This window comes from Salvia miltiorrhiza, chromosome 2 (assembly GCF_028751815.1).
Source record: "Salvia miltiorrhiza cultivar Shanhuang (shh) chromosome 2, IMPLAD_Smil_shh, whole genome shotgun sequence".
Lineage (NCBI taxonomy): Eukaryota > Viridiplantae > Streptophyta > Magnoliopsida > Lamiales > Lamiaceae > Salvia > Salvia miltiorrhiza.
Window position 1 is genome coordinate 59,074,989 of NC_080388.1, and position 23,467 is coordinate 59,098,455.

Below are 23,467 nucleotides of genomic sequence, written 5' to 3' on the forward strand. Positions count from 1 at the left end.
TTGAGCCTTCCCCTTCAACTCCATCCCCTTTTGCCTTGTTGTCACACCCCCGTTTTTCAATTGCTCAATATCCCTTCCAAGAGCCCCCGTTTTCTCCTTTTCTGGCTAAAACCCTATTATCTACCTTCTTCTCAATCTCTGCTGTCACTTTATCACTATTTGAGCCTTCCCCTTCAGCTCCATCCTCTTTGGCCCTATTGTCTCGCCCCCACATTTTATTTCTATCTCCAACTTTCAAACTAGCTATTTCACTACAAACCTCAGAAATTCCACCCTGATCAGCCTTGTCTTCCAACTTCAAATCCACTTCATTACCCTCTAAAACAACAGGCCTACATTCCTTAAACATGTTTATCTTCCTCTCCGGATCGCCTCCATTTTTCCCTCCTCTCCCTCTATCCCCCCAACTCTCACTCCCTCTCCTTCTGTCTCCCCCTATCTCCCTCCCTCTTCCTCTATATCCCCCCCCTCTCACTCCCTCTCCTTCTATCTCCCCCTCTCTCTCCATCTTCCTCAGCCCCTCTCCCTCTATCTACACCTCTACCTCTCTCACCCACACGCCACTTGTTACCACCCCCGTTTTCACCCTCCTGCTTCAACACATTCACTCTAGGTGAACCCTTATCTCTGCCATTTTTCTTGAATTCACCTCTCAAATCAGTTCTATTCACATGCGCAATCTCTCCATTTCTTGGCAAAACCTCAACCACACACACATACCCTACTTCCTCTACCCCGCTTGTCCCACCGCCACTTCCGCCTTCCCCACTCAACACCTCAGCCTCAGCCCCAACTTTCCCCTTTTCCTCAACCGCTGCAGCCCCTCTGAAATTCCTTTTTTTTTTTTACCTTTTTGTCGTTTTATCTTGTTATTTTCTCCTCCATCACCGGGCCCACCAAGGACTATATCCTTCCCCTTCCCTTTCTCTTCAATCACGCCCGTCTCTTTCTGATTCCGATTCCGATTCCTCTCATTCTGGGCCCGTACATCTCTCTCTCTCTTCTCATCTTCTTCCTGTTTTTGCTTCAGCGCCAGCGATTGTTTCTCTCTCTTCTTCCGGCTTTTGCTTCCGCTTTATCTCTTCTTGCTTCTGCAGCCATCGCTCTTGGAGTTGGGCCAGCGAAACGTAGTCCGGCGGCAGCGACGCCTCCTCCTTCCATCTAAGCCACCACAAAATCGCACAGAAAAAAAAGGATCACGAACAAAAACCCTTAAAAATTCCCAGTTCAATTACTGTTTTCTACCCTTTCGGAGTGCCAAATATTGTACGTATGTAAGGATTTGATTTGACCATAAAGTATTAATCACTGGACAAATGCGGGAGAGAAAGAAGAAGCTTGAAATTGTTGGAAATGTCTTAGCTGCGCAATGCGCAATGCGTTTCCCTGCTAAGATTGAGACACGTCTCCTGACACAATATTCCTTTTTATTTCATTTCTTTTTTTCAGACCGGTTTGAGCTTCTATAATACCGCCGGTTATTTAAGAAATCATTTTATACAATACCACCATTTTATTTATGTTTTCATGGCAGCACAAGATTGAGACACGTGTCCCTATGTGTTTATGGTTTGTGTCTACAAACATCTATTCAAATTGGGCTTTTTAATTTTTTTTACAAGGGGACATGTACTGATGTACTCAAAGTAAGGGTGATTCTATTAATAGCCCACATTTTACTCTTTACAGCCCCCTATTTAGTTAATAATTATAAATAATTAGAATTTTACTAATTTACCAAATACTCTATAGCCTCTAAATTAAATTAATTTATCTTCCTTTCCACTTTCTTATCGCTTAAATTCTTTGATTTGTCAAGCAATTTTCTCTCCGGCCATGTTTTCTGATCTCCCGCCAGCAGCTTGGCCTGGTTATCAAGCACAGAGGTCGACGAAGAGATCTCAAAATCAATATAGCTAATATTGTCGAGTCTGAAACGAAACAAAATCCATCAAAAGCAATATAACATAAAGCGATTTCTCTCATTGACATAGATCCAAAATTAACAACCATTAAAAAAATCACAATCTAAAAATCGACCAACCCTCCTAATCGATAGTCTGCGTAATATCCTCGGAGGTGAACTTGGTGCCCTTCTCCTTGTCGGTGGCGGCACGGCGCTTGGCCTTGCGGTCGAGCAGCGACTTACGGTCTTTGTCGAGGCGGAGCTTGGTGATGACGACCAAGATGGTACACTTTAATGCATATAAAATTTGATATTTGACAATCAATTGAAGTGGGCACATCAAATTTCTACCCAATTTCTCCTGATCTCCTTTCGATGTCTCCTCACCTTTGCCATCGTCAACAGAAATTCCATATCCCACATTTAGCTGCCCCCACAAAACACGCACCTATACATACACTCATATACATATAAATATACATCGAATCCAAATTTGTAATGAATCGGAAGAGGACCGAGAGTCCGGTCTACGCCCGCCAGTGGAGCGGCGGATCCAGCAAAACCAGTTCGTCCTGTCCGATCATCAGCTCACCCCTGGTCCAGGCTCCCCCCCTTTCGCCGGCAGGATGTCCACCAGTTCGTCCTCGCCTGTCCGATCATCAGCTCAGAACATCGCCACAGCGCAGCGGCGCTCGAAACAGAGAACAAAGTCAAAGGGATGATAAATTAATTTAATTTGGGGCTATAGAATATAGGGTAAATTAGTAAAATTATAATTATTTATAAATATTAATTAAATAGGGGATTGTAAAGAGTAAAATGGGGGCTATGAATAGAATCACCCTCAAAGTAATTGTGCATGCGGTAATTGTCGTCCCAATTTTACCGACCCAAGAATTAATGAATGAAATTAATTGATTATCTTATTTCATTACTACTAAAGTCTTGAATTTATGAATGAAATTAATTTCACAAATATTAAACAAATCCGAAAATTGTATAAGTGTTGTTTATTTGCACGATATATGTGGCTTCATTATTTCAGTCGTGCAATATGTCTTTCCATATGCAACAATAAATTTAAAATTGTCCTTACCAGATGCAACAAGATATGATTGGTGACTGTTGACTTTAGAATCTCAAACTTTATAATTCATTAGTGGAAGATTGTCTTTAGAATCCGAAACTCTAAACTTGTTTAGTGAGTAATTTAGTTTAGAATATTAAGATTCTCACTTGAATTAGTGGGATCTTAAATTGGAATCTTAAAATTCTCACTTGAATTAGTTTCAAATTATCGTTAGAATGTTGAAGTCTAATTCAAGATTACGTGAACGTTCTTTAACATAATAATAATGTATTTATATATGGTTTGTGGTTTATTTTTATTATAATTTTATCTACTGAAGGAATATAAATTATAAAACGACAGCATTAGAATGATATATTTGATAGTTTACAAATAAATTACTAATTTATTTAAATTGGTAAATATTGATATAAATTTAAGTAATAGATCCCCAATTCGATTATGACTAATCAAACTTGAATTCTCATATCCTCAATTCGATTATCACTAATCAAACTTGAATTTTCATATCCCCAATTACATTATCCCAGGTTTCTCACTTGAATTAATGAAATCTTAGATCGAATCTTAGGATTCTCACTTGAATTAGTGGAATCTTAGATTGAATCTTAAGATTCTCACTTGAATTAGTGGAATCTTAGTTTGAATCTTAGGATTATCACTTGAATTAGTGGAATCTTGGTTTGAATCTCATGATTCTCACTTGAATTAGTGGGATCTTAGTTTGAATCTTAAGATTCTCACTTGAATTAGTGGAATATTAGATTGAATCTTAAGATTCTCACTTGAATTAGTGGAATCTTAGATTGAATCTTAAGATTCTAACTTGAATCTTATGATTCTCACTTGAATTAGTGGGATCTTAGTTTGAATCTTAGGATTATCACTTGAATTAGTGGAATCTTAGTTTGAATCTTAGTTTGAATCTTAATATTCTTACTTGAATTAGTGGAATCTTGGTTTGAATCTTAAGATTCTCACTTGAATTAGTGCAATCTTAGATTGAATCTTAAGATTCTCACTTGAATTAGTGGAATCTTATATTGAATCTTAAGATTCTCACTTGAAATTAGTGGAATCTTAGTTTGAATCTTAAGATACTCACTTGAATCTTAGGATTAGTGGGGAATCGATTGGAGATTCTCAAATTCAAGTATGATTAGTGAAATTTCAATTGTGGATTCTCGAATTCAAGTATGATTAGTGAAAAATCGATCGGGGATTCTTAAATTCAAGTATGATTAGTTGAACATACATTGAGGATTCTCAAATTCAAGTATGATTAATGAAAAAATCAATTGGGGATTCTCAAATTCAAGTATGATTAGTGAAAATTCAATTGGGAATTCTAAAATTCAAATATGATTAGTGGAAAATCGATTGGAGATTCTCAAATTCAAGTATGATTAGTGGGAAATCGATTGAGGATTCTCACATTCAAGTATAATTAGTGGAAAATCAATTGGGGATCTCAAATTCAAGTATGATTAGTGAGAAATCGATCGGGGATTCTCAAATTCAAGTACGATTAGTGAAAAATCAATTTGGGATTCTCAAATTCAAGTATAATTAGTGGGAAATCAATTGGAGATTCTCAAATTTAAGTATGATTAGTGAAAAATCGATTGGGGATTCTCAAATTCAAGTATGATTGGTGGGAAATCGATTGGGGATTCTCAAATTCAGGTATGATTAGTGAAAATTTCATTGGGGATTCTCAAATTCAAGTATGATTGGTGGGAAATCGATTGAGGATTCTTAAATTCAAGTATGATTGGTGAAAAATCAACTGAGAATTCTCAAATTTAAGTATTATTAGTGAAAATTCAATTGAGAATTCTAAAATTCAAGTATGATTAGTGGAAAATCGATTGGGGATTTTCAAATTCAGGTATGATTAGTGAGAAATCGATTGGGGATTCTCAAATTCAAGTATGATTAGTGAAAAATCAACTAGGAATTCTAAAATTCAAGTATGATTAGTGGAAATTCAATTGGGAATTCTAAAATTCAAGTATGATTAGTGGAAAATCGATTGGAGATTCTCAAATTCAAGTATGAATAGTGGGAAATCGATTGAGGATTCTCAAATTCAAGTATAATTAGTGAAAAATCAATTGGGGATTCTCAAATTCAAGTATGATTAGTGAGAAACCGATAGGGGATTCTCAAATTCAAGTATGATTATTGAAAAATCAATTGGGGATACTCAAATTCAAGTATGATTAGTAGGAAATCGATTGAGGATTCTCAAATTCAAGTATGATTAGTGAAAAATCGATTGGGGATTCTCAAATTCAAGTATGATTAGTGGAAATTCAATTGAGAATTCTAAAATTCAAGTATGATTAGTGGAAAATAGATTGGGGATTCTCAAATTCAAGTATGATTAGTGGAAATTTTATTGGGGATCTTAAATTCAAGTATGATTAGTGGAAAATCGATTAAGGATTATCAAATTCAAGTATCATTAGTGAAAAATCAATCGGGGATTCTCAAATTCAAGTATGATTAGTGGGAAATCGATTGAAGATTCTCAAATTCAAGTATAATTAGTGAAAAATCAATTGGTGATTCTCAAATTCAAGTATGATTAGTGGGAAATCGATTGAGGATTATCAAATTCAAGTATAATTAGTGGTAAATCAATTGAGGATTTTCAAATTCAAGTATGATTAGTGGAAATTCAATAGGGGATTCTCAAATTCAAATATATTTAGTGGGAAATCGAATGAGGATTCTCAAATTCAAGTATGATTAGTGGAAAATCAATTGAGGATTCTCAAATATTTATTTTCATCTCAAATATAAGTTTTAAACTTATACTTATAATTTGATATTCATTAAATAACAAGTGAATCATTTACTTACAACTCAAATATAAATTTAAAATTTATATTTATAAGTTTATATTCATGAAATAACAAGTGAATTATTTTACTTACATCTCAAATATATGTTTAAAACTTGTACTTATAATTTGATATTCATGAAATAACAAGTGAATCATTTACTAACATTAAAAATGTTGGGAAAATGATAGAAATATCATTTCCTTGTTTTGATGATCCCAAAACACTTAGCTTTTTCTTTCTAGACTAGAGTTTTTATGGACTCAAGTGTTAGAGTCCATTTTGTTAGCTAGACTAAAGACTGAAGGCGAAGACTGCAGAACTGAAGAACCGAAGACTGAAGTATGAAGTTTGAAGTTTGAAGAGTCGAAGAACTGAAAGTCTAAAGAACTGAAGATGCTGCCTATAAATAGAGCTCAATGATCAACTTCAATATTCGTCGATTCAAACACATACGCTGAAGCTCTATCGAACTCAAGTCTCAGCAATTACTTTGCAAAAAGTTTGAATCGAAGAAGAGAATACCCAACGTTGTAACAATCAGCCTATATTCGTGAAATTCAAGTATGATTAAGGCACATATTAACAATTTTTAATATTAAAGCTTTAGTAACAATTTTTTTATTTAGTTTACGTTAGTCATTTTCAACAAATGTATTTTTAAATATTTTGACGCATATTGACCATTTTTTAAGGCACATATTAACGGTTTTTAATATTAAAGCATTAGTAACAATTTTTTTATTTAATTTACGTTTACTTTGAAATCTAAAACATACTTTTTTTCATTACCATAATATTTTATTCTAATACACACACACACACACACATATATATATATATATATATATATATATAATACTCCTTTATGAACTTCGATTCACAAAAAATATCATGACAAAAAATATGTACTATTTTTTTCTATTTTGATTCTTTTTCTAAAAATTATCAACTTCGATTTACAAAAAATATTTAATATGGATATTAAATTAAAGATCATGACAAGCTATTTAATTTGATATAAAAATCATAAAAATGAATTTGAAACAAATGATTTATGATCACTTATAATGTCTAGATGAAATCCAATTGAATCTTTATATTGAGGATGATATAGAATTTCTGAAACATTACGCCACTCCAAATTTCCAAAAATGTTAATCAATGAAGAGCCAAAATGTATCATGGGATAAATTTGCAAAATTTTACATAATTAGTCTAATTTGATTATTTAATCAAAGAAATGCAGAATGGCCTAAAATCTTAGCATTGAAATAAGGCACGCATTGAAGTGAAAAATATTACACTCATCTCTGCATGTGACTAACACCACAAGAACACTACCCCCAAGAATTTCATTTTATGATATTAATCGAATTCATTTTTGCATCTTCTGCAACTTCTACGGCTAATAATTAATCTGAGGATCAATCGAATTCATGTAGGGTCGAAACGTGTCCTATACCATTTTTGAAATTAGCTAGCTTAGACCTAGGTTAATGTTAGAGACACGTGTCTCAATCTTGTGCAGCCATGAAAACATAAATAAAATGGTGGTATTGTACTATAAAACGGTTTCTTAAATAACCGGCGGTATTATAGAAGCTCAAACCGGTCTGATAAAAAAGAAATGAAATAAAAAGCAATATTATGTCAGGAGACGTGTCTCAATCTTAGTGGGGAAACGCATTGCGCATTGCGCAGCTAAGACATTTCCGAAATTGTTTGCGTATCTATGCAAGGACAAATTTCCTTTAGTTTTTCTTTGGGCTGATTGAGGAAATCGCAATTAGCGAGACTAGGGATGGCAGTGGATCTTGGACCGGGTCCAGATTTTTACGGATCTGGATCTCAATTTTTTGGATCCGATGGATCTGGATCTGGATCTCAGTTTTGAAAACGGATCTGGATCTGGATCTTGAAATTTTAGATTCGGATCCGGCCCAGATCCGACCCGTGGATCCGTTTTATTTTATATATATTTTTTATATTTTATATATTTAGTTTACTAATAATATTAACTAAATTAAAAATAATAAATAAATTATATTCAAAAGAATAAAAACTAAAATTAATTAGATAAAAGTATTTTGTGTTATATTTTTCATAATGGAAATTAGATGTTGTTGATTTTGTGAAATTTTTTTAATTTAATTTAAAAATAGTAGATCCATGGATCTGGACCCGTGGACCCGCGGATCTGACGGATCTGAATCTGGATCCAAAATTTTCAGATCCACGGATCTGAATCTGAATCTGGTATATGAAAACGGATCTGGATCTGGTATTGGTCAGACCCGGTCCAAATCTGGCCCGTTGCCATCCTAAGCGAGAGGAATTCACAGCTTGTTTATTTCAGCTTGATCAATTCAACACTACTTTAATCAACCTGGATGGTTCGGGTTTTGACCCGGACCCGGACCCGTCCCACACGACCTAACACTAACAAATCATATCATAGCATAGGTCCATATGGATATGGCCCATGGGGTTTTTTTTTTTACACCAAATCTATGCATTGCATGATTGCATCCACATTCTAACCATTCATAAATTAGTTAAATAGAATTTTATTTATTTATTTATTTTAAATAAAAATAGAATTAATTGTTTTATTATATTATATATATTTCACTTATTTTTGTATACCTTTTGTTTTTATTTTATTTAAAAAAAATAAAAGTTATTATTATAAAATTATAAAAAATAGTCACACTTATTATTTTTACCCTTCACATAAAAAACTTAAAATTTATCCATTAATTTTTTAGTGTGTTAATTCGAGTTTTTGGGCTCGAATTTCTATCTATAAACTCGAATTCACGACCAAGACCAATTCTAATTATGAGTTTTTAACTTTAAAAGTTAAAATTATAATTCACAATCAAGACTATTTCTAGTTGTGCATTATATATATCTTTAAAACTCGAATTCATAACAAATTTTTATTCGAGTTCTAGTTTTAAAACTCGAACTCACAACCAAAATAATTACGAATTCTAGTGTTAAACTCGAATTCACAATCGGTATATATTCGAGTTGTGAATTCTATTTTTAAAATTCGAATTCACAATGAAGACAATTAGTTGTAAATTCAAAGTCGAACTCACATCCAACACTAGCGATTCAATTACGAATTTATTGATCTGATTGTGAATTCAAGAATATTAATCATCCAAACATCACAAAATTATAGTGATTCACTCCACGATTAGGTAGAGGGCCATGCTAATAAATCTGAAGATGGTAAAACATTTCATCAAATAATTGGTAAGAATATATCGATTTTCAATCGAACTCAAGTTGAAGATCCATAAAAATATACTCTAACTTATGGAATTGGGTTTACCAATTCAGCCGAAAAAATAATAAAAAATTCTAATTAAAAATTATCAAATTTTAATTGAAGATCCATGAAATCAAAAATGAGATACAAAAGTTGGGGAACATACGAGCACATGCACATCAGACATATTATACCCCATAAATACATTTCAATTCATAAATGTTGGATTTATAACTAGTTGCGCCCATGCATTAGAACTATATAACATCAAATTTTGAAACTAGACAATGAATATAGTTATTGCAACTAGGACAAGCTCTAAGGAAAAGATTCTCAAAAATCAAAATCAAGATTTCAAATGAATATAGTCTATTACACCTTAAGCTCCCGTTTAATAGGTTTATTAAGATCCTTTTGTATTGTAGATGAAAGGTTAATTTGGTCAAACTATATTGCTATATGGTTTATTGTTCAATTGTGGGACATATCGAAGATTTATTTTATAAAGAGTAATAGTGTTTTTCGTCCAGGCCAAGGCCAACCCATATTTGAGCCTTCGTCAATACGAATCTAATATAATATAATTGGTATAACCGAGATGTGTATTTTTTTCTTTTCTTTCTAGGAACTAAATAAGGCTATGTAACCTAAACAATGAAAGAGCATACTACATAGAATTTGAACTTAATAATATTATAATAGAGGAAGAGCTTCCATCACTTGAATTATAGAATAAAAAATCTCCAACACATTCCATCCATTTATATATGTTCACTCCCAACATCCAAACCTTATGTAAAATCCATCGTACACCTCACTCTCAGAGTTCCCACTGCTTTCTCAATCTCCATTTCATTCTCAAACGCAACAAAAAACACACCAACATATGAAAATTAATGTGGTCTCAATTAAAATATTATGATATGATCCATGATCTGCAGCTGGCTACACTACACCACTTGTGTTCTTGTTCTCACCTTCCAACTGGCTCAAGTTGCCCTTCTCTTTGATGAGTTGAATGTGGTGGTGCTTGCAGTAGAGGCGTCCCTCGTGCGCTATGTAGTTCGATGGGCTAATCGTGCACCCACCGTGGCTGCACTTGAAGCAGCTCTTGTGGTACGACGTCCCATTCACCGACACCTGTCATCGTGGTACTAAAGTTGGTCCAAAGCTCATGAGTTTGAAATCCTAGACCCCCAGACATGGGCCTAGGCGAGAGGTCCAATCGCCTAGAGCCCAGCCCAGATTGGGAGGGGGCCTAACTCCTAAGAAGAAGTACCATATTGCTATATTGAAAAAAAAGAGGATCCATAAAATGTGTTAATTAATTTATACCTTCTCAGTTGGGTAGACAGTGTTCTTGCAAGCCAGGCATTTGTCCCTTGTCCCACCAAACATGCTTGAAACCTTATTAGCATTAGGTTTCTGCACAAACACTCAATCTTGATTAGTTAACTAAAAACCATGAAACAAAATATGCAAAAAAATCTGTTCAGACACAGAGTTTGCTTACCTCAAACTCTGCAGGTTTCTCTGGCTTCACAATTTTGGGTGTGCCTGGTGGGAATCATGAGCACAATGTGAGTGTTTTTGGCCTATAAAACTTGATCAATTTCTACGTTGCTACGATGTTTTCCTTAGCTGAATCGATGATACCTTCGAAGCTTTTGTCGAGGCTGCCAGTTCTCTTAAAGAGCTGATCAAAGTGAGGCCTGCAGTAGAGTACTCCCTCAAAAGAGTTGTAGTTCCCTAGCTGCAATCAACAAACTCATTGTTATTTTACATAATTTTTTTTATCAAAGTCAAGATTTCCCCCCTTGAACTCTTGTTTTCATTGGCTTGAAATTTAGGATACTGATCCATTGAAGCAAATCTTGAAGGCAAAAACTGAAAATTACAGAATTAATTAACTACACTTCTCATTATTTTCAAGACTAGATCCAAAATTTCTTGCTAAAGTCAATTTTGTGCTATTTATTACACTTATACCTAAATCAAGAAAATCAAACTTAATACATTAATTAGATCGAACCAGAATACAATAAATTACTAATGTTGATTTTTAGCTACATGATTTAGAACCTATTTACTTTTGAAATGAGATCTTAATACAGAAGATTTAAAAAGTGAAGCCTCCCAATTCTAAGCTCTAAGATCCAACTGACTAAAGGCTTAATCACTAGTAAATATTTAATTCCAGATCAATCAAGTACACCAAAACACTTCTCTCTCTCTCTCTCTCTCTCTCTCTCTCTCTCTCTCTTCCACACACACACACGCAGAGAAATGAAGACATAAAGTGCGATGCAAGAAATGAATGTAAGAGAACCTTGAGAGTGCCCTTGCAGTGGTGGCATCTAAAGCAAGCCTTGTGGAAGACTCTGTTATCTGCAGTGAGCTTGTCTACTAGATACACAGTCTTCTCACATGCCATGCATTTCTGGGTTGTACCTGCAAATGCCATGGCCTGTACAATTCAATACAATACAATGGGATATCAGTGTGTGTATTGTGTGTTGGGAATGAATGGGAGGAGAGTGTGAGAGAGATAAAGAGATTATGTGATTGAATAGTAATATGAGTGGGTTGCAAGGTTGGATTGGAAGAATTGCTATATGGCACTCATTTGGTCCCAGTCTAAAGATATATACCTACTCATATTTTTATTCTTTTTTATTTTATTCCCTCTTCTCTATTTTTAGATGCATATATTTTCCTCTTTCACAGTCGGACAAAATTCATGGTATATTTGGACGTGAATATTTTAGGATACGAGATGAAATCTCTTGATGATTATAAATTTACAAAACTGTTTTATGTAAAATGATAAGTTTTGGTAAATCCTCCTTTTTCAGATGGTCCAATTAGTCAAAATGGTGAGTTTGAATCTCATCAATACTTTTAGTTAGTTTTATAGCATGTCGGCCAAAAAAAAAGCAAGGCGGAAAAAAAATTGAAGGAGGCTAATAATTTAGTTGATAATCCTGAATTTTCCAGATATAGTATTACATAAATGGATGTTGTTGATGTTATTAGATATATTTATATTGGTTGGTTCAAGAAATTAATTGGATATATGGGGTTAGATTCTTTAGAGGTACGCATAATTAGATCGCATGATTGTTACTTCAAAGATAATTGAAGTCACACATTCTTGGTAGGAAGCCACAATTGGTTGGCTATGTGACTTTTTTTTGACCAATTCAATTAGTTTCTAATATGTTGCGATATTATTATAATTACATACTTTCAATATGTTAGTTAAATAAAAATAGATAAATATAATTCTAACTCCTAAAATTAAACTTGATTCTTAAAATATAAATATTGTTGCTAATTAATGACAGATTGGGGAAGGATCTACGACAAGTTAAGTCCCCAAGTAAGGGGGACAACGAATCACAACTTAATTGGTAAGACACTTTTTTTATAGGTTAGAAGTTTGAGTTATCAAGGCGACAAATGGAGAACCATTATTAATCCTATTTTTAAGAAAGAAAGAAAAAAATCCCCAAGTAAGATGTCAATTTTAATCCTACTAATTCTAAGAATTGAGTTATGTAAATTATTTTTGTCCTAATTTTGTTTATTCCACCACTAGAAAAGGGATTTTTCAAGCAACATGGTCTCAATTTTAGCATTATTTTCATTAAATCGTTACAAGGAAACTTGATATTCCAATGGAATCTTCATATTTCATGTATAGAACAAGAAAAGTAGTCATTGAAATCTCAACATTGTAAATTCTGCGGCAACAAACTCATAGTTAGTGTAAATTATGACTGAGATTGCTACATTTAAGAAGTGACGATCAAATTTAATCCCCACCCACCCACCCAAAACAAAAATACAAATATCTAGTTAATTATACATAATAAATGTATTCACGTAAATGGGCCATATAAGAGGTGGTGGACCACATTTGTTGCTATGATAATTCAAAAATCCAAAATAAATGAGAGTGATTGATGCTTATTGTTATGCCAGACAGAATTGGTTTGCACCACAACCCCCATAAAGAATCATGATTAATACTGCAGCTATGTGTCATAATATTTTATACTTTCAAAATTAAAATATATGTTATATATTAGTATTAGAGTAAAATTTTGAAGTAGCCAAAATGAAGCATAAAACACAATTTATGGCCACACATTGAAAAAACACAAATTTTGGCCATTTTTATTGATTTGGACGCTTTTGCCCTTAATGAGGCGGACTGGGTAGGGTCAGACACGCGGATCGCGTGCCGGGTCGGGTTAGGCACTTATGGCACTAATAGTGTCATAAGTGCCATCGAAAATCCAAAATAAAACCAAGTAAAATAGTCATTTTGGCACTTATGGCACTATTAGTGCCATAAGTGCCAACGAAATTCAAAATAAAACTAAGTAAAATGGTCATCAGCACAAATACAGAAACAACAACATCATTTAAACCCTAAATGGAACATCTAAACCCTAAATGGATAATCTAAACCCTAAATGAAACATCTAAACCCCAAATGAATAATCTAAACCCTAAATGGAATATCTAAACCCTAGGGGGAAGTGTGCACTTATGGCACTTATGGCACTATTAGTGCCATAAGTGCCATCTTGGCACTTATGGCACTAATAGTGCCATAAGTGCCTAACCCGACCCGGCACGCGACCCGCGTGTCTGACCCTACCCAGTCCGCCTCATTAAGGGCAAAAGCGTCCAAATCAATAAAAATGGCCAAAATTTGTGTTTTTTCAAATGGTGGACAAAATTTGATTTTCATTCTTCATTATGGCCATTTGGGTGGATTGTTTCTTAGTATTAATGAGATCTAAATCAGTTTAGAAGCGTGCTAAATCATTGAGACTTGCATATGAACATATATATATATATATAGGAGAAGGCTAAAATAAGAACGCTTCTTAAAATATAAATTAGGAACCATTTTCAGCCCTTAGATCATCAAGATCTACGGTTGATTCATCACCTTGTTGGATAAATTCATGGTCCTGAGTTCGAATCCCAAAGGTAACAAAAAATTATTTTTCGCAATTCATACCTTTATACAGTTTATTCATGCGTGTTATACATAAAATTCATGCATTTTTGTTGGTTCGTAATTCTTAAAATAAGGGTGGTTTATTGAATAACTGCCCCCTATATATATATATATATATATGCATTACACAGGTCATACTTCAGTTATGTGGCAATTATACTGATTAAGTTTCACTAAGTGAAAAAAGGGGGCAATAAAGCAACATATATAAAGAAGAGATTCTTCAACTTTCCCCTAAAAGAATAATACATCTGGAGATGAAAGTATCATCAATAATTCAATATAATAGTAAAGCCAGATCCACGAATAAAATTTAATTTGACTCAAATTTCATTGTGTTATCAAAGTAATTTCATATTCAAGCAAAATTTATAGTATAATAAGGGATTAATTTGGTATAAATTCACCAACTTTCGCCGATTTTGAATTTAGACACCACCTTTAAAATTGGTCTGACAATACACAACTTTTGCACCCATTTTAATTTTTGGCTCGAATCTCATCCAAGTTAAAATTTCGTGTGACGTGGCAACCGGAAATCTTGCGTGGCAATTTTTTCTGGTGAGTTATACTACACCGTTTTGAAGTGACTAATACTACGTCGTTTTGTCCAAATTAACCTAATTATAAACTAAATGTGCCCTAACTAGTTATTCATTTTCACGTTTTCTTCTTCAGTTTCGGTGCAAGGTCTTTGAAAAAATGGAAGCTTCTCCATCACTTTGCCAGCACCAGATCGAAACAACGATGAGGACGTCTTGGTCCGACGCAAATCCGGCAATGAGATACTACGATTGCTCCTTAGGCTTGGTAATGTCTTACCTCGGTTTTCCTTTTCATTTCCTAAACTCTCCGATTGTGGTCTGACATAGGTTATGTAAACTCTCCTAAACACACCCAATTCATTAAATTTCATAGAATTGCAAACTTTACTTACCCATCTGCCATCTTCGACCTTCCTCGACGATTCATTCAAAGATTCAGTTTTTTTTTGCAGCCCTAATTTGGAAATGAAAGAAGGCGATGCAGGCGACAACGTTTTAACCCAAACGAGGGCATTTTTTTTAAAGAAAAGCCATGTCATTATTCTTGCTATACAGGTCAGACAAGAAATGCACACGTTGGCTAATTAAGTTGTGCCACGTATTTGGCCGGAAAGTCTCGTCGGGCCAAAAATTAAAATGGGTGCAAAGGTTGTATATTGTCAGGTAGATTTTGAAGGTGGTGTCTAAATTCAAAATCGGCAAAAGTTGATGAATTTATACCAAATTAACCCTATAATAAATACGTGAGAACAAGTTGGAATAGCAGAATTTGTGGAGTAATAAACATCTTAAAAGATTTATGTCAGTGTAGAAGATTCGTTATCAAATATTACTCGATTTGAATAACAAAAAATTTGTGGCAGATTGTCTAATATGTTAAAATTCATTAGAATTTATATTTTTAATAATTATATTTAAATTTGAATATGGGAATGGTCTGATCGATATAATGCAGTTGGCTCCAGATGTTAGCTGGTTTACTTTATCCTCACTTATAGTTGAAGTGTCCATTACCGAATATTGTTTTTGAAGCATATCATATCGGCAACAATTATTAGATGCCTCTCTAAAATACTTAGCTTCACGTTTGGATTTTTAAATCAAATCTCCATGCAATAGTCTTGGAATTTTATCAAAAGGACATTCTTTGTTGAGATACTCATTTGTGTTATTGTACCTTTTCTCTATTTTTCAAATTCAAATTTGAATCTCATTATTCTAAGGTCTTTGCAGCAAAATAACCGCACGACATTGTTACATAAATTTATGATCTCTCATGATCTCACTATCTCCACAATGAAATGACCACACTACATTATTACACATATCCATCATCTCTTACAATTCCAATATCTCTGTAATGAAACGACCACACAATATTATTGCACTTATTCACTATTTTTTACAATGAATTAAGATGACTATATTAATACTATTACAATCATAGTGTCTCAACAATATAATGTATAGCATATTAGCACTTATCTCCTGCAAAATTACTTTGAAATTACCATTTGTGTTTTATCAATTTCATCAACAAATAGTTAGTAATGCGATCTATATTGCTAGTAACAACAACAAAATTAAATAGTATATATGACTATATATATTTTATTAATAAAAATAGTGAACATATATGCTACTATTATGACTATACGACTTAAAAAAAAAAAAAAGACAATACTTTTTGAATGATGTTGCAGGCAAACTGGCCTCACGGACTAACATGTGATTGACGCTGTTAAACAATTTAAATTGATTTTGTTTATAACTTTATTATGATTTAATAATTTTCCAGAAGTTATAATTTGTCATGTAAATCAAATATAGTTAACTTCATCACAAGGGCATTTGGTCTAGTGGTATGATTCTCGCTTTGGGTGCGAGAGGTCCCGAGTTCGATTCTCGGAATGCCCCTATTTTTTAGCATTCTTTTACTACCAGCGGCAAAATTATCTAAACTAACTACTGACTCCAAATTGTGTCGACTTTACACAAAATTATCATCATATGCTATCAATAATATTAATATATTTAATAATTTTATTATAATTCTCTCAAATTTTTTTTTTTTATTATAATATAAACTTTTCTATAGTTTTCAACTTTTCATTAGGGGTGTGCATCAGTCCAAAACTACACAAATTTTGTTGAACCGAATCCCATATCATATATGGGAACCAAATTACACCAACTAAAATCTTAAAATCGAGTAAAAATTGAACCACAAAAATCGTTGATTTTGATCGATTTAACCGTATCGATCGAATTTTGTTACTTTTTTCTACAAAAAAAAAAATTATTTTTTAAATCATAAAACATATATAAATGAATAGTATAGACCAAGCCAATTCAGTGAGAGCACTAATATATATAGTTGAATCACGAATATATAGAACATGACTTGAATGAATGTATATAAATATATATATATAAATATATATACAACACGAATGAGATGGATCTTGAGGAATTGTCAAGCTCTTGAGTACCGTAATTGGGAATTCCCTCTGCACACTAAGCAACAAAGCAGGCTGAAACGGATGAAGTAAAAATCTACGATATTATTCACTTGCATAAACTTACAATAATCTATTCATAACCTTGACAGAAACATTTATAAGTCGCCACTATTTTGCACATGATACATAAATTCAAAGCTCTAATTTCATGTGATAACCCTTGGCATTCTTTCTTTGAATGCTCTCCTTGCGTTTTGTTGATGCTCCGCCTGTGGGGGGGCAAAAGGAAGAACGGCAGCAGAATGAGGGTAGATGGTAGAGAGCGATGGGAATGAGGGCATTCTTTCTCCGGATGCTTTTTCTGCATTTTATGGTATATATATAACACTTATTTTTTCTTAACAATAAAAATAGAATTGTAAGATATATATTCGTGTTCGTTCTTTTCGTCATTTAGATTATATCATCAATGTTGATTTCTTAGTGCTTCTCTTCTCTTTTTTTTTTTTTTTTGTCGAAACCTCTTTTGAATAATTGGTATATTAATATATTGTTATTGTGTCGTTAATATGAAAAAAAAAAAAAGAATTATAAGGATCCATTTTTAAATTTTTGCTTGTGGCCTCGTAAGATACAGGACCGCCCCTGATTACATTATGATACAAATAGTACTCCCTCTGTCCCAGCTGAAATGTCCTGCTTTCCTTTTTGGGTTGTCCCACTTGAAATGTCATGTTTCCTTTTTTGGCAATACACTCTCTCTCTATACTTAATATTTAAATAATTTCCACCAATCCACTTTATCTACTTTATACACATTTCTAAATCTCCGTGCCGAAAAGAAACAAGACATTTCAGCTGGGACGGAGAGAGTATTAAATATGTGTATTATTGAGATATTATTGATCATGTGACCTTTTGTTTTGGGGGATAAGCTGATAGTTTGGATTATTTTGAATAATGTAACCTATTTTTATTATTTTAACACATAAAATCCCTTTTTTCTTATAATAATAATAATAATAATAATAATAATATCCTTTTTCATATCGACAAACTATAAAATAAAATAAAAACAAAAACAAAAAAGAAGCAACTCTTTTGTGAATTGAGGCAAAATTTTAAAAACCTATTTTTGCAGTGAAAGAGGGGTTTAAGCCCTTCTCCAAGCCAGAGCGCCAAATTCCAATTTCCGAAGCTTCCAGTTTCATCTTCATCAATAAGCTGCAAACACACTAATTCTGACTTCTGAGCTACAACTACAACTCGTCAAATTTTCAAGAAATTAACCGCACCGGAAGCAAAATGGTGTTCGGTCAAGTGGTTATCGGACCACCGGGCTCCGGCAAGACCACCTACTGCAACGGCATGTCTCAATTTCTCCAGCTCGTCGGCCGGTACTATCTCGGAACTTTATGCACTTTCGTCAATCTTTTCCTTTAGTATTCTTACTTTTTTTGCGCCAACTCAAAGTTTATGATATATACGGGCATCCATTTTCTGTATCAAATGTTGCTATAATGCCTTCTCGAATGTGCTATTTTGGAGAATGTCTTATCTTGATTGTTACTGAGATTTAGGGTTTTGGACTTAAATTGGTGTTCTAGTTTTGAATTGTTGTCGTTGGTTGCAGGAAGGTTGCGGTGATCAATTTGGATCCAGCTAATGATTCTTTGCCGTATCCAATTCGTTTGTTGTTTTTTGTGAGATTTAAATTAGCCTATTTCTGCTTTCTATTTGTGTGATTTTGAGTATTTGAATGTTATATGAGCTTATTCCTTATTGGAATGAAGATATGAATGTGCTATTAATATCGAGGATTTGGTTAAGCTCGAAGATGTCATGGCGGAGCATTCCCTTAGGTCCTAATGGAGGTATAACTTTTATGCTGCTTGTGGAGCTTTATAGGGTTATTCGGGTTGCAGATATGCTGCTAGACATCATACATCGGTTTCCAATGATTCTGTTTTGAAAAAACATTGTATCATGTCTGACAGGTCTTGTTTATTGCATGGATTATTTGGAGAAGAACATCGATTGGCTAGAAGCCAAACTGAAACCCCTTCTCAAAGGTTGCATAATCTTTAGAAAATTAGTTCATCTTGTTTATTTTGTTTTTTATACATTCTATCTGTTTATAATTTTTATGCTACCAACAGATACTAAATGATTCATAAAATTGGTAATTGTATGGAAATGATAATTTATTTTCATTCAGATTTGAAAGTATAAATGATTGCGGGAGAGTTTCTAATTACTCAATTCAAGCTTCTAGATCATCTGTTCTTGCTTTCAGTGAAATAGAAGCAAAATTATGAGAGCTGGTAACAAGTTTGGGGTACCAAACTTTATTGTTGTTGTGTTAACCACTTTTAAACTTAGTAACTTTTGTTAAGTGAAATCAAGAGATTCTTTGTGTTACTCAACAGTAGAGCTATTAATGGACTTATACAATTGTTTCATACATAGAGCAACACTTTTGTCTCCGCCTTCGTAATACCCTCTTGTATGCAAGATTGACCTTTCCATCAATGATTGATGTTTAATTTACTCATATCGCATACTAGTCTTATTAGTTTATGCCTGCTTCTAGCAATCGTATCTTACTGTTGTCTAAGTCTAATCTTTTTCATTTGATTCACTCCGGAACTAGTGAAACTGATGTCATTTTGCAGATCACTATCTTCTCTTTGATTTCCCTGGCCAGGTGGAACTCTTTTTCCTTCATGAAAATGCTAAAAAGGTTATCATGAAACTCATCAAGAAGTTAAATCTCAGGGTATAATTATTCATCTCCACAATTGTTTCCATTACCTTGAAATATTACGGAATGCATTTTTTTCTCAAAATGACAGACTTGTTTTTTTAATGCTGTTTTGGAACTCTAAGCATTGCAGAATTCTTAATGGTGCCTCCCCTTTTTTCAGTTGACTGCTGTTCACTTGGTTGATGCCCATCTTTGTAGCGATCCAGGGAAGTATATTAGCGCACTGCTGCTTTCACTTTCAACCATGCTACACATGGAGCTTCCTCATGTCAATGTTTTGTCTAAGATCGATCTTATCGAAAGTTATGGCAAGCTAGGTTAGAGCTATTTGATTAGCTAGGACATAAACTATTTTCTTTAAGTACTGATGTCAATGTTCATATTAATTTTTCGCTTGTTTTGCAGCTTTCAACCTTGACTTCTACACTGATGCCCATGATTTATCATATTTACAGTATCATCTTGATCAAGATCCTCGATCTGCTAAGTATAGGTATGAAACTTGTCTGAGTCATATGCAGGGGAAAACTTAGCATGATAATATTGAAGTTGACATTGATGTTAAAGCACTCTATCTGTCATATTAGTCTTTATCTTTCTCTACGTCTGAATAAATGTTGAGCTTTGGAGCTACATGTTAGCATCTCGAGGTTCGAAGCCATCGTTTGTTTTAGTTTTGTCTATCTATCCTTTATCATTTTTGTATAGTCACATATCAAAATGAAATTATTTTCTATTTTATTTACTCAGTAACTGCTCTTTCTCATTGATTTTTGTGAAGTTTGTAATTGGAGTTATTGCCATAAAATACATCAAGTTTGCCAATTTTCTGGTTTATATCATCACTTTTTTTTTTGCCAAAAAATACATGAATTTATAATTTGTTCGTAACTGTCCCACCATTTATAATTTCGCTCAATTTAATCTGAGGTGGCAGTTGGATTGCCAACGTGGCTGTCGGAATTGCCAAATCACACATACACACACTTCTCTCTATCTCTCTCACAGACACACACACACAAACACACGCACACACCCACTGCGCCGGCCCGCACACACACACGCACAGCCCCTCCCCCTTCTTCCTTCTCCGGTGACGGTAGCACCGCCGCCCTCTCATCCCTTAACCAACCCCTCTCTCACCGCCTCTCTCTCTCTCACACACACACACACACACGCACACACACAGACACAGATACACGCAGAGCTGCCGTCCTCCTCTACCAGCAGAGCCGCCGCCTTCCCCCACCAGCAGAGCCCCCTCTCCTCCGCCCTCCCCGACCAGCAGAACCTCCCCCCTCCGCCGCCCTCCCACACCAGCAGGCCCTCCCCCTCTCCGCCGCCCTCCCACACCAGCAGGCCCTCCCCCTCTCCGCCGCCCTCCCACACCAGCAGGCCCTCCCCCCTTCGCCGCCCTCCAGTCTCTCTCCCTCGACCAAAACCACCAATTTCTTCAAAAACTCGACCAAAACCACCAATTTCACCATGCTCAACTATAGATCTGCAAATGGGAAGACTTTGGGTGAAGGCGGCAGAGATCGAGAGGGCAAGTGGTGGCGGCGGGGTTGGGGGAAGGGGAAGGCTCCGCCCACCGGGCAGGAGAAGTGGTGGCGGCGGGGGTGGGGGAGGGGGACGGTCTGTTGGGTTGGGGGGGTGGGGTGGGGTGGGTGGGTGGGGGGGAGTGGCAACACATCATCATTCTCAAATAAATTAAATGCCACTTCAGTGCCACATAAACCACATAAATGTACACATAAGTTTCGATTTTGCCGGAGATACTCACCGTAGGATTTTTACGAACAAATTATAAATTCATGTATTTTTTGGCCAAAAAAAAGGTGATGATATAAATTGGCAAACTTGATGTATTTTATAGCAATAACCCTTTGTAATTTATCATGTTAACAATTGCTATATGTTTGTTGCTGAATCGTATAATTTTTTTCAGTCACAAACCAAAAAGAAATTCTTCTCACCCAAAATTTCTTAAATAGTCCCCTTAGAACTTTTCTATCTTGCATTTACATTTTGCATACATGATTGTGAATTTGAATTTAAGGCCTATCATTTGGCTCGATTTTGACACTAATACTGTATACAATGATAACCTATTTTACAAGCTCCAGCTATTAAAGATTATAATTGCATTGTATACCAATTCCAACAAAATGGCTATCTGCTTTAACTTTTGTAGTTTCATTTATTTGTTGCTATGTTTTCTGTGGAGATTCACTATAATTTGGAGTCCCAAAAACAATACCATGTATGATTTCCCATTATCTATCACATATAGAAGGCCCATTTTTTGCAATTTTCTTCCTTTCGAAGATTAATCCGGTTCCATTATTGTGTACGTTTCATATAGATCAACTACCAATTACTCTATTTCTTTACTTTTGCCAGAAAACTAACAAAGGAGCTGTGCAAGGTTATAGAAAATTTCAGTCTGGTCGACTTCACCACTCTGGACATTCAGGCATGTTCGCATCTCTTTGTGATATAATGATCAGTTCTGATTATATATTGACCTAGCTTTTACCCATGGATTTTTCAGGATAAGGTGAGCGTCGGGAATCTAGTTAAACTGATTGACAAGACCAACGGATACATATTTGCTGGCATTGACGCAAGTGCAGTTGAATTCAGCAAAATTGCAGTTGGTCCGGTTGATTGGGATTATTACAGATATCCTTTTCCCTTGTTAATCTTTCGTCTACACATGCTAGCTTTCCTCATATCAGCACCTTCTCTCTTCATATTAATTCCATTAAGCAATATATATATGCAGTTTCTTTTTACATTCTCTCTTGATTTTGCACATTTGAAAACAGTAAATCTGTCATGTATGAGTAAATTCTTGTTTAGATAATCTCATAAAGCTACTACATTTTGCATAAAACTGAACCTGAAAGAGTCTTTGAAAGCAACAATTTAGAGAATGTTCCAGATATACTATGAGTTATTGTTACTCCTTTGTCTGAAGCTGTTTCTGATCAAACGCTTGAATTAGCAATCGATCGCTCTAGGAATTCAGTTTGGTATTCCTTGATATAAATGTTCACAGTGGCAGCCGTGCAGGAGAAGTACATGAAGGACGATGAAGTATTTGATGACGAGGATGATCCTGATCATAAGTTGGAGCAGAAGTAGTAATGGTGTGGAATCATCAGTTCATCATCATTCATCTACCACACTGAACGTGATCTTCAAAGGATGAACGTCGATGATGAAGCTCGTGCTCTGGTATACGTTAGTTTTTGAAAGCCCTTTAAACCTGTAAGTTTCCTCTGCAGTAGCATGCGCCATAGATATCGGCTACAGCTTGATCAAAATGCGGTAGCGAAACAACATTTTTGTACGTGTGAAGAAGATGAATTATTTTTCGCTACCTTAGTTTTGAAGGTCTAGTTCAAGATCATGTTTACTGATTCGAAATTTCTAAAAAAAAAATTGTGAAAAATATGTTTGATTAGTTTATACATCAGCTTTTATGTATAAGCTAAAAGCAAAGTGATGTA

At 34.5% G+C, this 23,467-nt stretch overlaps 2 protein-coding genes and 1 non-coding gene across 3 annotated transcripts; 2 read left to right on the forward strand and 1 right to left on the reverse strand.

Annotated features, from left to right (window-relative positions):
• Window positions 1-9,859: 9,859 nt before the first annotated feature.
• On the reverse strand, window positions 9,860-12,149 carry LOC131010710 (LIM domain-containing protein WLIM1-like). Its single transcript, XM_057938376.1, has 5 exons — window positions 11,464-12,149; window positions 10,791-10,887; window positions 10,648-10,691; window positions 10,470-10,559; window positions 9,860-10,274 (listed from the first exon to the last, which is right to left on the reverse strand). The coding sequence occupies exons 1-5, from the start codon at window positions 11,596-11,598 to the stop codon at window positions 10,080-10,082; spliced, it is 561 nt and encodes a 186-aa protein (XP_057794359.1). The 5' UTR covers window positions 11,599-12,149; the 3' UTR covers window positions 9,860-10,079.
• A 4,416-nt stretch (window positions 12,150-16,565) lies between these two features.
• TRNAP-UGG (transfer RNA proline (anticodon UGG)) lies at window positions 16,566-16,637 on the forward strand. The gene has a single exon. It is a non-coding gene; the product is annotated as a tRNA-Pro (tRNA).
• A 1,639-nt stretch (window positions 16,638-18,276) lies between these two features.
• LOC131010697 (GPN-loop GTPase QQT1) lies at window positions 18,277-23,426 on the forward strand. The gene is given in 11 exon segments (XM_057938360.1): window positions 18,277-18,579; window positions 18,816-18,860; window positions 18,976-19,039; window positions 19,041-19,056; window positions 19,180-19,254; window positions 19,858-19,961; window positions 20,110-20,266; window positions 20,355-20,442; window positions 22,353-22,425; window positions 22,504-22,634; window positions 23,012-23,426. Coding segments are annotated over 11 exon segments (933 nt in total). The 5' UTR covers window positions 18,277-18,487; the 3' UTR covers window positions 23,100-23,426.
• Window positions 23,427-23,467: the final 41 nt, after the last annotated feature.

Coding starts and splice junctions, on each gene's coding strand:
- LOC131010710 (XM_057938376.1), bottom strand. CDS start 11,598: ATGGCATTTGCAGGTACAACCCAGAAATGCATGGCATGTGAGAAGACT. Junction 10,692..10,790: donor CCTCGACAAAAGCTTCGAAG/GTATCATCGATT, acceptor GATTCCCACCAG/GCACACCCAAAATTGTGAAG. Junction 10,560..10,647: donor AGAAACCTGCAGAGTTTGAG/GTAAGCAAACTC, acceptor GTGTTTGTGCAG/AAACCTAATGCTAATAAGGT.